Raw genomic sequence first — 15,353 nt, 5'->3', positions numbered from 1 at the left:
AGCTGACGTGTATAACACCGTGGTTGTCATTAGAATTGTATATTAAATAATTATTTGACTTAAAAGACTTTACCAGTGACTTTGACGACGACATGTAAAGCGATAACAGAAAAGATGAAAGCTACAGCTAAGAACATAACGACTAAGGGATCTACACTTAATCCGTCAGCTTCATCAGTGAAAATCTTCAAGATGTTGGCAGAAGACCCACCGTAACCTGCAGCTCTGGTGGAAGTTGGTGTTTGTTTCAATTGTTTTTCCTTGATGGATTGAGCTTGTCTTCTCTTTTGTAGAGTACGCTGACCACCTGGAGGAATAGCAGTAGACATTTCGTTTTTTAATGTGGCAATAATGCTTGACTTGCTAAGAACAAATTAATATACAGTCAATGAACAACAAAGACAGAGGTCAATTATACTGTCTAAATTAAAAATGCATGTCTGTTGTTACGATTGTTAGCCTGGCAATTGGGTATACAACTTCACAAACGACCAGCCTTTAGATTCCACATTTGAATATTTTCATAATAATATTTTTGGTCATGTGATAAGAATTAACTTGGAACTTTTAAGCTTCCTTTTTCTATATTCCACTTGTTACTTCTGTTATTCCAGTCACGAGACTAATTCTGGTTCCAAATCTATATCTCCATTGCACGTGTGTATTCCGTCACAAACGATTTTAATTTTCAAAATATGTTTGTTATCAAAAAATATTAAAATCATGAAAAACAAAGGATAATAAATAAATATTTATGGGATGGGATTTTGCCGCCCCCAAATTTAGTGGAAACTGTCAAAGTAACAACAAGAGCAACCAGTATAGAGAGGAACAAGCTATTTTTTTTACTTTCCTATTAAAGCATATCAAATAAGAATATTTAAAAAAAAAAAAAGAATAATAATAATCTTCTTTTCCGAAGTGGAAGATAATTTGAGCAACATTAACACAATTTAATAACCAAACTCATTTATTATTTCCCTCTATTCCATCATCATTGCTTCAATCCGCTTCCGTCTGACATACCGATCATACATATATTAAATCGTTGTACCATATTCATAGCGCTTCTCATCATCAACTTATAATGAATTCTACAAATACTGAGCAAGAGGACGAAGCCTCTTCTCCAGTCATTAGTTCTTCAAATATCAAGATTACTAATGTAAACATAAATGATACAAATTATGACAAGACTTACCAAACTCAATGTGATGAACAAACCCATGAAAGTGATCAAGATGCTTCTTCGAAGTTCATAGAGAACAACGCTACAATTAATGATAATGATAATAATAATAATAGTAATAATAAAGATAATGATAATGATGAAGTACAAAATGCCGAAATGGGAAATACATCCAGTTCTCTTGATGATGACATTATCCCAACTGCCATTGTCATTAAAAACATTCCATTCGCAATTAAAAGAGAACAATTATTAGACGTGTTGTCAAGAATGGATCTCCCATTACCTTATGCATTTAATTACCATTTCGACAATGGTGTGTTTCGAGGTTTAGCATTTGCCAATTTTACAAATACTGAAGAAACTACCGCAGTTATTGAAGGTTTAAACGGTAAAGAGATTGGAGGGAGAAAATTAAGAGTAGAATATAAAAAAATGTTACCTCAAGCAGAAAGAGAACGGTTAGAACGTGAAAAACGTGGTAAAAGAGGGCAATTGGAAGAACAGCACAATTCTACATCTAATTTATCCTTATCATCAATGGGCAAAACTTCCACTAATCCATTATCTACAAATCAATCTTCATCACAGTTGTTTTCCACATTTATGAACGGATCACAACCTCATATCAATGGTAATACCACTGCTAATACCTCCCAACAGTATCATCAACAATCTCAACAGCAACAACAACAGCAACAGCAACAACCATTATTATCTGCACAGAATACTGCAAATTCGTATTATCAACAACAGCAGCAGCAACAACCACAACAACAACAGCAGCAGCAACAACACCAACAAATTTCAACAGAAAGGTATTATGCACCATTACCATCATCATCTACGATGCCATTACCACCTCAACAATTAGATTTCAATGACCCTGATACTTTGGAAATCTTTTCGCAGTTATTAGTCTTTAAGCATAAAGAACAAATGTATCACGACCTTGCTTATCCAATCGGATTGTCAGCAACATATAAGAGGATTATAAATGTTCTGTGCTCATATTTGCATTTAAGTGAAGTTTATGATCCTTCATTTATCATCATAAGAAGGAAAGTTTTAGATCAAGCAAGTTTACAAAACCATTTACAACAACAAGGTCAAATGACTATGATGCATCCATTACAAGCAAATTCTACCGGTGGTTCAATGAATAGATCTCAATCATATACAAGTTTACTTCAAGCCCATGCAGCTGCTTCTGTATCCGCCCAAGTTAATCATGTACCCCAATCACCACTTCTTAATAATAGTTATAACATGAGTAACAGTGCGTCAAATATCGTAGTACCACCAGCTCAGCCACTTACATCCGTCCAACAGATGCAACATAAATCTAAATATTCAGCCTCATCTAACCAATCTTCAGGAACTTCGTTGCTTCTCCAATCAGCCTTACAAAATGCAGAACAGTTAGGTCAACAATCACCACAATCATTTATCAATCAACCTGCAGTGCATAGGTCATCTTCAAGAATTCCATCCGGTTATTCTTCTAATCAATTACAGATGTCGATGAATTCATCAAATCCATTGTTAAGGAAGGCGGGGGTATCTCCACCAACTACACAAGTACAAACAAATTCTAACCAACAAAGACTTTTACAATCTTTCTATTCACAACCATCACATTCATCGACTCAACTATATGATCAACAATATCAACAACAACAGCAACAGCAACAGCAACCGATATCTCAACAGCACCAGCACCAGCAGCAACAATTAAACACTAACGTTAATAATACACATCTTCAACATCAACACCAACAACCACAGCCACAAACAGTTTCTCAACAACAATTATTACCACAAAATACAAACGGATCCCTACATTCGAATTATTCCGTTCATTCCTTCCATGAAAATGCATTTGGAACAAATCTTGAAGAAGGCTTGACAAGATCCTTGAGTGGTTTAGATTTACAATCACACAATAATGCTAATAACAATATTGCAAACAAGAAATCACTATGGTAATTAAAAACGAGAGTGCCATCGAATTCCAGAAAAAATAGACATTACCAGATTCTCCATCCATTCTTTTTTTCCTTTGATGTCTTTCAATTATAAAGCCAATAAAAAAAAAATTTTAAATGTACTTTTATGATGTATGATAGAAACAAAAAATAATGATGATTGCCCCGCCCCAACAACAATAATATACTAATAATAATAATAATAATAATAATAATAATAATGATCGAAACATTAGTATCATGTACTAAAATAACATGGTATATGAACATTCGTCGGCGGTCTACGCAGAACAGCGTTTTGACTTATTGTTCACTAATTTCCACACTTAACATTGTATTTTAAAAAACACAAACTTTTTATATATTTTCTTTTATTAATCCCTCCAACGACTCTTTTTATGTATAAATTTTTTTTATGTAGTGTAATTATGTATCTTAGGCATATCTTTTTGTCATGTTTTTATTTTGAGTATTTGCACACGGGGGAGGGGTGTCCTCCTACCATTCAATAATATATCCTATTTTAGGTAGTAGGTAGATAAGTAGCATATATTATTGAATAAGCGTTCTACATAACTAATCAATTCTATATTATATAATCTATTTTTTCGAGGTATTATATTTTAAAATGATAAATTAGTAACGCTGATCTAATGAACCTTATAATGTTGAAACTTGTAGAATGGGTGGGGCGCATGTATTTAACCTAACCATACAAAAATGATTCTTGTATATCCAAGTAAAAAGAAGAAAATAGTATTATTTAAAGGATTAATCTATCGTTATTATATCATAAAATTGGGGTAAATATGTAATGGTAATCTATACTTTGTATAAGAGGGTAAGGTTAAAGTGAAGAAAAAAACTTGATACAAATTCTTCTAAAAATACAACTTTATCATTTCTATTTGAGTGCACCATTTTTTTTGGTATACATTCGTTATGGCTTGTGGTCATCGGATGTTTGTTTTATTTTATTTTTTGCTCTTGCATTTTATAGCATGTTCGTTCACTTTAAATGTAAATTTGAATCAAATCGGTTGATGCTATTTTCCTTGTTGTTGTTGTTTTACATCATATTTTTAAAAATTGTGTTTATACTTGGTAAATGAGAATTGTTATTGTTACTATTGCTAGCGTTGTTATTATTATTAGAAATGGTATCTCTATTGGAATTAGTTACGATATTGTTATTATCATTGATTGATGTTATGGAAATATTATTCCTTGGTGTAACACTTTGAGAATGTAGATTGTAGACACCAAAATCGAATTTATTGGATGTTGAATTCATTATAGTGGCTGTAGTATTTGTTGTTGAAGTATCTACTGAGATATTATCTTCATTATCAGTAGTTGATGAAAGTGTTGGTGTAGGAATCGGAGATATATTTTTGGTAGAGTTTGGTGAATTATTATTATTACTATTATTATTATTATTATTATCAACGGTCAACTTTCCCTTTGTTCTGTTATCATTCTGACGAATATGATTGTGTTTGTTATACAATGGATCAATATGTTCATCATCTTTGCCAGCAGGGCCGTTATCAGGTGATGGTAATCTTCTATTAGAGGAAGAATTGGTAGTGGAACGAGGAGAGGTCTTTGTTGGAGAATGTGATGGTGAGATATAACCATCCATAGTTTTATTAAATTGTTGTTCTGGACCTTCACAAATGATATTATTAATTCTAGATTGAATTTCTGATTCAGATTTGTTTGGTAAAAGGATTGATAGTTCCATTATTGATAAGTTTCTTGAATTATTTTCTATTAATAGTGCATCTTCTTCTTTAGTCCAATCATTAGGTGATCTATTTGATGCGAAAAATCTTTGTGAAAGATTATTATTATTATTGTGATTAGTATTTGCTGAAATAGACAAAGATCTAGAGTTTTTCCTTTGTTCTTGTGAAGCGATTGATGTATTTGAATCAAGGAAAGTATTAGAATTAGCAAATAAATGATTTGAATGGTTATTAGATGTAGCAGTTGGTGATAATATAGTAGTGGTGTTTGTTGTTGTAGTATCATTGACATTTGAGGTCCGACGATTTAGATAATAATCTTTCTTAACAAGAGATTCTCTTCTTGATTTTGGATTTAATGTACTACTTATGGAGGTTGGTGCCATTATAATAGAAGAACGTCTAGATGGAGTGGAACTTGAGATAGAAAATGATGATCTTCTTGATGCCCAACTAGCAAATGAGTTTTTTCTTGATTTGGAAGTCACTAAGGTGATATTCAATGCTGCATTAATACTACTATTGACAGGAGGGGATGTTGCCAAATTAGAAGATAGAGGAGGTAAAAAGGCCAATGAACTTCTTCTTGATTTGACAAAGACTTTTGGAATAAAACCAGAATGTTCTCCATCTTCAGTGGTAATTCCATTACATTGATTATATTGCGTAACTATTGAAGGTTTAGTGAAGGAATGGGAGTTAGCTCTCGGTTTATTGAAGGATTGTTGTTGGCTTATTGGAACTGGCAAAATATTGGAGCCATTAAATGAGTTTATGAAGTTTGTATTAGTAGTAGTAGCGGTAGTAGAAGAGCTATTTTTAGGTTGAATAAAAGCATTACTATTATTTGGTATTATCATCTCTTCATTATCTAATTGTACAGCGTTAGAATTTTTTATTGGGAATGGAGGTGATGGAACGATATGAGTATCATTTACGATAGTAGAACGAGGGACTTGCGTTTCAGCTACGGCAATAGTAGAAAGAGCATATTTTGTAGATGTATTAGTAATGCCGTTTTGGATAATATGATCTGATTTTAGGTTCGAGACACTTTCTCTCTTGGTAGAGGAATTTTTATTGCTAGAAATTGTAGGATCAGCATTTAAAATCTCTAAAGTACCATGATATTCAGTGACATCCATTAAAGCAGTTTTATTTGATTTTAAGTTACCAGATTTCAATCTTCTCCATCTAAATTGACAAGCGTTAGGAGTTCTATTGGTAAAATATTGAGCAATTTCTTTCCATCCCATTTTCTTTATTTCCTTCAAATGACGTAGTAAAAGATCATCTTCAGGATCCCAAGAAGATGGATTCTTAAGTGAGTTTTCCTTTGATGATTTCTTAGCTGTTTTCCTTCCAGAACTAGTTGGTAAAGAGCTAGAATGATCGTTTATATTCATATCATCGTTAACATCTATGTGTACATCGACGTCGACGTCTGTATCCGTAGTGGTGTTTTGGGATCTAATTTCGTTTTCCATATTACCACTCTTGTTTTGAATGCCAATAATATTTGTATCGGAGGAGATGTTATTGTTCAAAGAAGCAACTGACATTACGTTATGGACGTATTGTGCAGTATTTGTATTATTTTGACCATATTGGGTTGGCAGATGATTATAAGGCTGAGTTGGTGGGTGCGGATGGTTGTTCAATATATTAAGATTAGAGGAAGTAGTTGTAGTTGGTGAAAAGACTGAAGCACCGACATATTTTGGAGCAGTCATTCTTGTAGCTTGGTTTTTTTTATTTTTGGTAACTCGTCTTAATACTGGTATTATTATTGTTGTACTACTATAATGAAAGCGAATGCGGTTGTTCCTCTTCAATAGTAGCTTGATGAAACTTAATCGTTTGCTTGATATAAAGTAATAAGTAGATTAGTATTGGAGTCTACTTGTAGAAATGAATGGATGGATATATCGATGATATATTTTGACAAGTAAAGTAAGTTTTAGGCTACTGTTTCCAAGTGATGATGTAAAAAATAATATGGCTTAAGCAAGAGGAGATGACAAGTAGAGAACAGGATAAATTCTAATAGTTTTTCATAAGAAGTGAACCAAGATCATCGATGTCAGGTCAAACAAGGTTGGTGGTAATGGACGAGGACCATCGTCGAATCGATGTCGTAATGTCATCCCATTTTAGTGTATTTATCCGTGGTGATACTATTCAGTTGGTGATGATGGAACATGGTTGTCTTTGTGTTATTTTGCAACATGTTTTGGCAATAAATAATGCGACGTTTCTTCGTCGTTGTGCCGACATTTGTTAGTAGAGGTGCCGTTGGCCCTTTAAGGTTTACGTGGTATTCTCTGACACACACTCTCTCTCTCTTGCCGCCGGTTGCCGGGCAGACAGGGAGAAACGCAGAGGGGACGGAGGCGCGGGGACGGGGACGGGAGACGATGACAGGAGGAGTGGGACACCTGGGCGGAGAGACCCTCAGGCCTGGCCTGGCCTCGCCTCGATTCGACAGGGCGACGGAGACGGAGACGGTGACGGGAACAGGAGGATGCCGAAGACGTGGTCTGGCCCACCGTCCCGTCCCCGCCTCCTGGCTAAATGTTCCTCGTACGAGAAAACAGGTTCGTGTTGGAGCGCAGGAACGGTTACCGTTTAACTTTCCCTTCCCCTCTGGACTTCGAGACTCTCTGACAAACATACGTATTCCGAAGTGAATGGTTGTTTTAATTAACGTTCACCTCCCCGTTGTTGCAACTTGTCCATTTGTAAGTCCACCACTACATATTGGTACTTCCCATGCTTCTGAGGACCGTAATTTTAGTACCTTGATGGGTGGTCGATATTGCAGAATTGACCAATTTTGGAAATTGAATTCATAAATTAACCGCACACCGTTTCGGACGTCTTTTACATTATAAATAATTACTGAAATATTACGTGCATACTGTCCCTGCTAGTAACAGTGGGAGCTGTCACAACTGCTGTCATCCCACACTTTTTTGTTTCCTTCCTTAAATTTCATGTTATCGAGACTCCGTCATACCAACTCGCGTCACAAATTATTTATTATGCACTAGAAAACTCAACGGTAGTTTACCTTGTAAAATAAGCGACCATAGTTAGTATTACCTTTACAACATTCTTTTAAGAAAGACTGATGAATGAATATTCTTTGTTTTCCTCTCAATATTTAGAATGTGAAATTTCGATGTTACACTTGATTATCTTATAGCCAGTGTTTGTTTATCTATCGTCTATAATAGGTAGGGAAATGCTTTAGCAATTCACGATGGCTCCATGCAAAATTTATTGTACAGTAGAATATGTAAATATGACAAGATCAATTAGATAATTGAGTCGCAATTAAAAATATTTAAACATAGTAGAGTATTATTATTATTATTATTATTATTATCCTAAAATTTCATCTAATTTCTTCACTGGCATTTTTCACTTTTGTTTTATGTTTTTGTTTTTTTATAAAGAACGTGGATAACTTTTTCTTTTGCATGATTCTAACTAGAATCTTCAAGTTCAGTAATTTTTTCACCTTCACTATCATCTTCCTTTTCAGTAACTTCATGACTACTTTCATTAGTTGATGATTCCGTCTCCTTATGAGCTTTACTTAGAGAATTTAGAACTTCAGATAATGCATTTCCTGCAATATATGAAATATTATCAGGACCAGATTGTACCTGTATTCCTGCACCTAGTAATGCTTCTAGTGATAAAAGATCTATCGGACCATTACGATCAGTGGCACGTTTAGGTTTATCATTGCTTCCTTCATTATCGCCATCTGCATCTGCATCAGTCTCATCGATTTCCATATCATCTTCATCATGATAGTTATGACGGTGCGCATTGTTATTGCTATCTTGAGTGAAACGTTCTTGTGGTTTCTTAGTCGTTATATCAAAAATGGCAGATTCATCCGTTGGGAATTCATAATAATTGTAAATGACTTTCCTTTTCAGTTCAAATGAAATTGGAGTATTATGTTTCTTAGCCCTCACACGTTCGAACCAATCATTAACACTTTCACCATCATTCAATAATGCCACAATTACAATACTCATATTATCACAACCAATTCCAGTACCCTCCGTAGTAGGTGAACAACAAACGTCAATTAAACGAGAAGATATATCATTTAAACTCATATCACCCTTGTTGATACCATAATGAATCAAATCCACACATTCTTGTGAAGTTAAACAATCCCAAATACCATCACAAGCTAAAATGACAAATTCATCCTTTTCATAGTTTAGATTATGTTTAATTATATCTGGTACACATGTTACAATTTGTTCATGTGGTCCCAATTGTTTATTATTTTTAAATTCAAAATCACCGATGGCTCTTGACAATGCTAAATTACCATTCACACGATCCATTTCTACAAACCCATCGGCAGCAGTAATACGAGATTTCTCACTAGTTAAAGTCGGTTTATGATCATATGATAAAGTCTTTGCAACACCATTAGTGGATAATACTGTTCTACTATCACCAGAATTACCACAAATCAATACATTTTGTAACTTGGAAATAAGTATAGAAGTAGCAGTACACCCACTATGATCATTTTTCAAAATAGGATCATTTAGTAGGGCTTCATCAGTCTTCAAATAAGTATCTATCAATGCTCGAGTCAAATCCCGATCTTTGAAAGATTGTTGTTGTTGTAAGATGGAGGTCACTTTTTCTCCACAATATTCAGCAACTCCTGAACCACCATGACCATCAAAGACACTATAGAAGGCAATGTGGTCTTTATCACCTTCTTGAAGAACATTTGGTTCTACAATATGAGAATCTTCCATGGACATACGCCACCCTTGCATGGCACATAACCCGAAGGCGGTCAAAAGATCTGTCCCAGAATGGTGTTCTTTGTCAATGACTGGATTAGATAGAATTTGTCCCATTGTTGATCGTCGTGTTTGTTCTTGTTGTTGTTACTTCGTTTAAGTGGTTAGAGTTCCTTTCTGGTGCAGAAAAGAAAATGAAAAACAAATATGGAACTGTATAATTTTCAAAATCTGCTTTTTTAAAAATTTCTTATCTCACGTTTAAAAAAGATCTTTAAAGGAAAGGAAAGATTGGGGTGGTCTAGAATTTGAGGCAACTAATTTTTAATGCCTTAAAAGAAACAAAATACCGATTGAGCGCTTGTTTCTTGTCGAGTAGAATCGGGTAACCTTCAAATGACAATGATATACAATTAGAATAGTATAATTCTTTATAGTAGAGCAGCTTGATGGAAGTCTCTATTTGCGCTTCTTTTGAGGTTTCCAGTACATACTACTCATGCTTGTTTATTTGTCATTCTTCCTTCCGACTCTCTTTGTCTCTCTTTGTTTTTGCTTTTGGAAACTTTTTTCCTTTGTCGTTACTCACGGTCTGAAAAATTATGGAAAGTTTCAATTATCGACACAATTTTTAATATGGTAGTGAAGATATGCATTGAAGATGAGTCAACAATACCAATTCTTAATCATCGCGAGGTTTTACCTTTGATGTATGTATTGAGGAGTACATCTACCATCTAAGGGAAACCTCTATTAGAAACTAGGCAAAAGAAAAACCATTCGAGAAGCAAAACATGTCACCTATCACAAAGGTTCAGCCAGATCTGAGTACATTGAGAGAATTGGCAGCTGCTAATGATGATGAATCCATCAATATGTATCCGGTCTACGCATACTTACCATCGTTAGATCTGACCCCACACGTTGCATATTTGAAATTGGCTCAATTAAACAATCCTAATAGACCTGAATCTTTCCTATTGGAAAGTGCCAAGACAAATAATGAATTAGATCGTTATTCCTTCATCGGTGTGGCGCCACGTAAAGTCATCAAGACTGGTCCAAATGAAGGTATTGAATATGATCCATTAACTATTTTGGAAAAAGAAATGTCGAAATCAAAATTGGCAGAAAATATCCCCGGTATTCCTAAATTAAGTGGTGGTGCCATTGGATATATCTCATACGATTGTGTTCGTTATTTCGAACCAAAAACAGAAAGACCATTAAAGGACTTACTACATGTCCCAGAAGCCTATTTGATGCTTTGTGATACCATAATTGCATTCGATAACGTTTTCCAAAGATTCCAAATTATTCATAACATTAACACTCACGAAGTATCCCTAGATGATGGTTACAAAATCGCAGTCGAGAAAATCAACGATATAATCAAAATCTTAACAAATACTTCTGATCCAATCCCATACCCAGAACAACCAAAGATCAAACTAGGTCAAACATTCACATCAAACGTCGGTAAAGAAGGTTACGAAGCTCACGTTTCCAATTTGAAAGCTCATATCAAGAAAGGTGACATCATTCAAGGTGTACCCTCTCAACGTGTTGCAAGACCAACTTCATTACATCCTTTCAACATATATCGTCATTTACGTACAGTGAACCCATCTCCATATTTATTCTACATTGATTGTCTTGATTTCCAAATAATCGGTGCATCCCCAGAATTATTATGTAAATCAGATAATAAGAATAAAGTAATTACACATCCAATTGCAGGGACAGTGAAGAGAGGTTCTACTACGGAAGAGGATGATATCTTAGCGGATCAATTACGTGGGTCTTTGAAAGATCGTGCTGAACATGTCATGTTGGTAGATTTGGCTCGTAATGATATTAATAGAGTTTGCGATCCAATGACTACTAACGTTGATAAATTGTTGACTGTGCAAAAGTTTTCTCACGTGCAACATTTGGTTTCACAAGTTAGTGGGACTTTGAGACCTGATAAGACTAGATTCGACGCGTTTAGATCGATTTTCCCTGCCGGTACAGTTAGTGGAGCTCCAAAAGTGAAAGCTATGGAATTGATTGCTGAACTGGAAGGTGAAAGACGTGGTGTTTATGCAGGTGCTGTGGGTAATTGGTCTTATGATGGTAAAAGTATGGATACCTGTATCGCGTTGAGAACTATGGTTTATAAAGAAGGCATTGCATATTTACAAGCTGGTGGTGGTATTGTTTATGATTCTGATGAATATGATGAATATATTGAAACTATGAATAAGATGATGGCTAACCATAACACTATTGTTCAAGCGGAAGAAATCTGGGCCAACAAAGTTGGCTCTTTGTAAGAGCTTTCTCTACATAACAATGAAATAACGAATGACATATATTAATATTTTTTTATGTAAGAATTATAGATTGTATTAATTAAATTATACGAAGAATTAATAATTGGATTTTGGCCAGTATTGAGAGTTTTGATTTGACATGGAACCTCGACTTTTTTCCTACTTGCTATATAAATTTCCTTGGAGGTCGTTTCCTTGTGAATTTATCTTTAGGTACACTTTGGATAATCTATAGGAGTCTAAATGTATTTTAACTTGGAGAGCCTACATTATTAAATAGCTATTATATAAAAAAGAAATGAACAAAATAAGAATAATGTTTTTTGAAAACGAATGTTGAATGCGTTAGATTAATAATATACAGGATATATAATAATAATTAATTGTATATGTATGCAAAGGAATAAATAGAAAATGATTGCAAAAGTGATAGATAAAAAAGCACTGATGTTGAATTAGCCCATTAAAAGTTTAGAAGTTGGAAATAAAAAAAAAGTCATGAAAAATTTTTAAGTTATTGAATTGATTATTTCTTGTATTGTTCACGGAAATACTTAGCAGCATTAACCATGTTAGTCAAGGATAATCTAGTTTCTTCCCAGCCTCTGGTTTTCAAACCACAATCTGGGTTGACCCAGAATTTTTCAGCTGGATAAGTCTTCAAAATAGTTTCAATCTTGGTGATGAATTCTTCCTTAGATGGAACTCTTGGAGAATGGATATCAAATAAACCTAGACCAATGTGGTTTGGATAATCTTTGAATTCAGCAATGTAGTTAGCGTCATCCTTCTTTGAGAATTCAATGGAGACAACGTCAGCATCTAGAGCCTTAATATGGTTTGGATCCAAATCAGAGTAACAGAAATGAGAATGAATTTGAGTTTTGTTAGCAACACCGGAAGTAGCAACTCTGAAAGCTTCAGCAGCCCATTGTTGGTAGTCGGATCTTTCAGCACCAGCTCTTAATGGTAAACCTTCTCTAATAGCAGGTTCATCAACTTGAATAACTCTAATACCAGCAGCTTCCAAATCATTAACTTCATCTCTTAAAGCTAAAGCTAATTGTAAAGCTTGAGTCTTTTGATCGACATCAACTCTTGGGAATGACCATCTCAAACAAGTGATTGGACCAGTTAACATACCCTTGACCAACTTCTTAGTTAAAGATTGAGCATAGACAGATTCCTTAACAGACATAGCCTTTGGTCTAGATAAATCACCGACAATGATAGGTGGTCTAACGTATCTAGAACCATAAGATTGAACCCAACCGTTAGTGGTGAAGGCGTAACCTTTCAATTGTTCACCGAAATATTGAACCATATCGTTTCTTTCTGGTTCACCATGAACTAAGACATCTAAATCGATTTCTTCTTGGAATCTAATGACCTTTTCGATTTCAGAGTTAATGAACTGTTCGTATTCTTCAGCGGAGATAGTACCTTTAGTGAATTTGTTTCTATTAATTCTGATATCTTTAGTTTGTGGGAATGAACCAATTGTGGTAGTTGGGAACAATGGTAAATTGAAAGCCTTTTCTTGTTCAGCTAATCTTTCACCGAATGGAGCAGCTCTAGTGGACATCTTCTTATCAATGGAAGCGACTCTTTGTTGAACAGCTGGATCGTTAATAAAAGTAGAAGAAGCCTTAGCAGCGACAGATTTAGCGTTAGCTTCCAAAGCAGCAGAGACATCTTGACCGGAAACGTTCTTAGCGATGACAACAACTTCTTCTAATTTTTGAGTAGCGAATGAAAAGTAGTTTTTTAATTCAGCGTTCAATTTATTTTCATTATTTAAATCAACTGGAGTGTGTAATAAAGAAGAGGAAGTAGCAACGATAACTCTTTCAGCACCTAATTTAGAAATAGCCTTTTGGACGAATTCAGAAGATTTAGCGAAATCGTTCTTCCAAATGTTTCTACCGTCAACGATACCGACAGATAAAGTTTGGTTAGCACCAATGATAGAGGCAACGTCGTCAAATTGTTCAGCAGCTCTGATGAAATCGAAATGGAAACCAGCAATTGGTAATTCTTTCAATGCATCTAAGTTTGGAACGACAGTACCGAAGTAAGTAGCCAAAGTGATCTTTGGTAAACCAGCTTGGTTACCTAAGAAAGTGTAAGCAGTCTTAACAGCAGCTTGAACTTCCTTTGGTAAATCCAAGACTAAAGTTGGTTCATCTAATTGAACTTCAGTGGCACCAGCAGCAGCTAATTTTTGTAAGATTTCTACGTATAAAGGTAATAATTTTTCCAATAGGGATAATGGTTCCAAATCTAAGGAATCCTTGTCAGCTTTACCCAAGTATAAGAAGGAAACTGGACCAACTAAGACAGGTCTAGTTTGGATACCTAATTCTTTAGCTTCTAAGAATTCATCAACAGGTTTTTGACCGTTCAATTTGAATTGAGTGGAGTGAGAGAAAGTTGGTCTAACATAATGGTAGTTAGAATCGAACCATTTAACCATTTCTAAAGCGGTGACATCGACAGCCTTTTCAGTTTCAGTAGCCTTTCTTTGTAAACCTCTACCCATGGCGAATAGAGTGTCAATTGGAGACAATTGATATTTGGTGTAACGATCTGGGATAACGTTGAATAATAGGGATAAATCCAAGACATGATCGTAGTAGGAGAAATCGTTGGATGGGATGATATCGACACCAGCATCTTTTTGTAATTTCCAGTTTTGAGCTCTTAATTCTTTACCGACTTTAAATAAATCATCAACGGTAACCTTACCATTCCAGTAGGATTCAGTAACCTTTTTCAGTTCTCTGTTTGGACCGATTCTTGGGAAACCTAAGACAGCAGATTTAACCATTGTGTAATTAATTTATGAGTGATGGGGGGCTTGTTTGTGACTAGAGTGTCTTGATTATCTTATAATTTTATTATAAAAGAGGATAGATTAGAAGGAGGGGATATTACTATCTGTAAAAGATATTTCTAGTTACTCTTTATATATGCCAATTGTTCAAGAAACGAATACACACTTTATCGCTAACAAGATCGTACCTTAACACATTTTTCATCTATAAATTTTTCACTTTTTTTCACTTTTCACAGTATTGCAGAAACGAAATCAATAGATCTTGGAGGAATTTACAGTAACAGATCCAGTGGGTACGCATTTGACAGTAATAGCTACCATAACAGTCTGCCTGTACAGGTAGTACGTTGTCCTTCGGATAACCGTTAACCATTAAACTGAAAAAAAAAAAAAAAAAAGGAAAATAGAGACTCGAACTCACAGAAGGAGAAGTCATATTATAGTTACGTTCGTTTCAGCAGTGAAAGTTCGT

At 34.7% G+C, this 15,353-nt stretch overlaps 7 protein-coding genes across 7 annotated transcripts; 2 read left to right on the top strand and 5 right to left on the bottom strand.

Annotated features, from left to right (window-relative positions):
* Positions 1 to 59: 59 nt before the first annotated feature.
* SBH2 (Arf family guanine nucleotide exchange factor SBH2) lies at positions 60 to 329 on the bottom strand (the record flags this gene model as incomplete). The annotated part of the gene is made up of 1 exon (XM_003667532.1): positions 60 to 329. One exon carries the CDS (start codon positions 327 to 329, stop codon positions 60 to 62), a length of 270 nt encoding a protein of 89 aa, XP_003667580.1.
* Positions 330 to 1,087: 758 nt separating this feature from the next.
* Positions 1,088 to 3,178, top strand: PIN4 (Pin4p; the record flags this gene model as incomplete). The annotated part of the gene is made up of 1 exon (XM_003667531.1): positions 1,088 to 3,178. One exon carries the CDS (start codon positions 1,088 to 1,090, stop codon positions 3,176 to 3,178), a length of 2,091 nt encoding a protein of 696 aa, XP_003667579.1.
* Positions 3,179 to 4,246: 1,068 nt separating this feature from the next.
* DOT6 (Dot6p) lies at positions 4,247 to 6,661 on the bottom strand (the record flags this gene model as incomplete). Its single annotated transcript, XM_003667530.1, has 1 exon — positions 4,247 to 6,661. The coding sequence occupies one exon, from the start codon at positions 6,659 to 6,661 to the stop codon at positions 4,247 to 4,249; it is 2,415 nt and encodes an 804-aa protein (XP_003667578.1).
* Positions 6,662 to 7,071: 410 nt separating this feature from the next.
* NDAI0A01760 (uncharacterized protein) lies at positions 7,072 to 7,602 on the bottom strand (the record flags this gene model as incomplete). Its single annotated transcript, XM_003667529.1, has 1 exon — positions 7,072 to 7,602. The coding sequence occupies one exon, from the start codon at positions 7,600 to 7,602 to the stop codon at positions 7,072 to 7,074; it is 531 nt and encodes a 176-aa protein (XP_003667577.1).
* Positions 7,603 to 8,419: 817 nt separating this feature from the next.
* On the bottom strand, positions 8,420 to 9,841 carry PTC2 (type 2C protein phosphatase PTC2; the record flags this gene model as incomplete). The annotated part of the gene is made up of 1 exon (XM_003667528.1): positions 8,420 to 9,841. One exon carries the CDS (start codon positions 9,839 to 9,841, stop codon positions 8,420 to 8,422), a length of 1,422 nt encoding a protein of 473 aa, XP_003667576.1.
* Positions 9,842 to 10,518: 677 nt separating this feature from the next.
* TRP2 (anthranilate synthase TRP2) lies at positions 10,519 to 12,042 on the top strand (the record flags this gene model as incomplete). Its single annotated transcript, XM_003667527.1, has 1 exon — positions 10,519 to 12,042. One exon carries the CDS (start codon positions 10,519 to 10,521, stop codon positions 12,040 to 12,042), a length of 1,524 nt encoding a protein of 507 aa, XP_003667575.1.
* A 526-nt stretch (positions 12,043 to 12,568) lies between these two features.
* Positions 12,569 to 14,872, bottom strand: MET6 (5-methyltetrahydropteroyltriglutamate-homocysteine S-methyltransferase; the record flags this gene model as incomplete). The annotated part of the gene is made up of 1 exon (XM_003667526.1): positions 12,569 to 14,872. The coding sequence occupies one exon, from the start codon at positions 14,870 to 14,872 to the stop codon at positions 12,569 to 12,571; it is 2,304 nt and encodes a 767-aa protein (XP_003667574.1).
* Between the last annotated feature and the right edge of the window lie 481 nt (positions 14,873 to 15,353).

The sequence above is a fragment of the Naumovozyma dairenensis genome, chromosome 1 (genome assembly GCF_000227115.2).
Source record: "Naumovozyma dairenensis CBS 421 chromosome 1, complete genome".
Taxonomy (NCBI): domain Eukaryota; kingdom Fungi; phylum Ascomycota; class Saccharomycetes; order Saccharomycetales; family Saccharomycetaceae; genus Naumovozyma; species Naumovozyma dairenensis.
The sequence above is the reverse complement of the archived record's forward strand: the minus strand, read 5'-3'. Positions and strand labels throughout refer to the sequence as shown.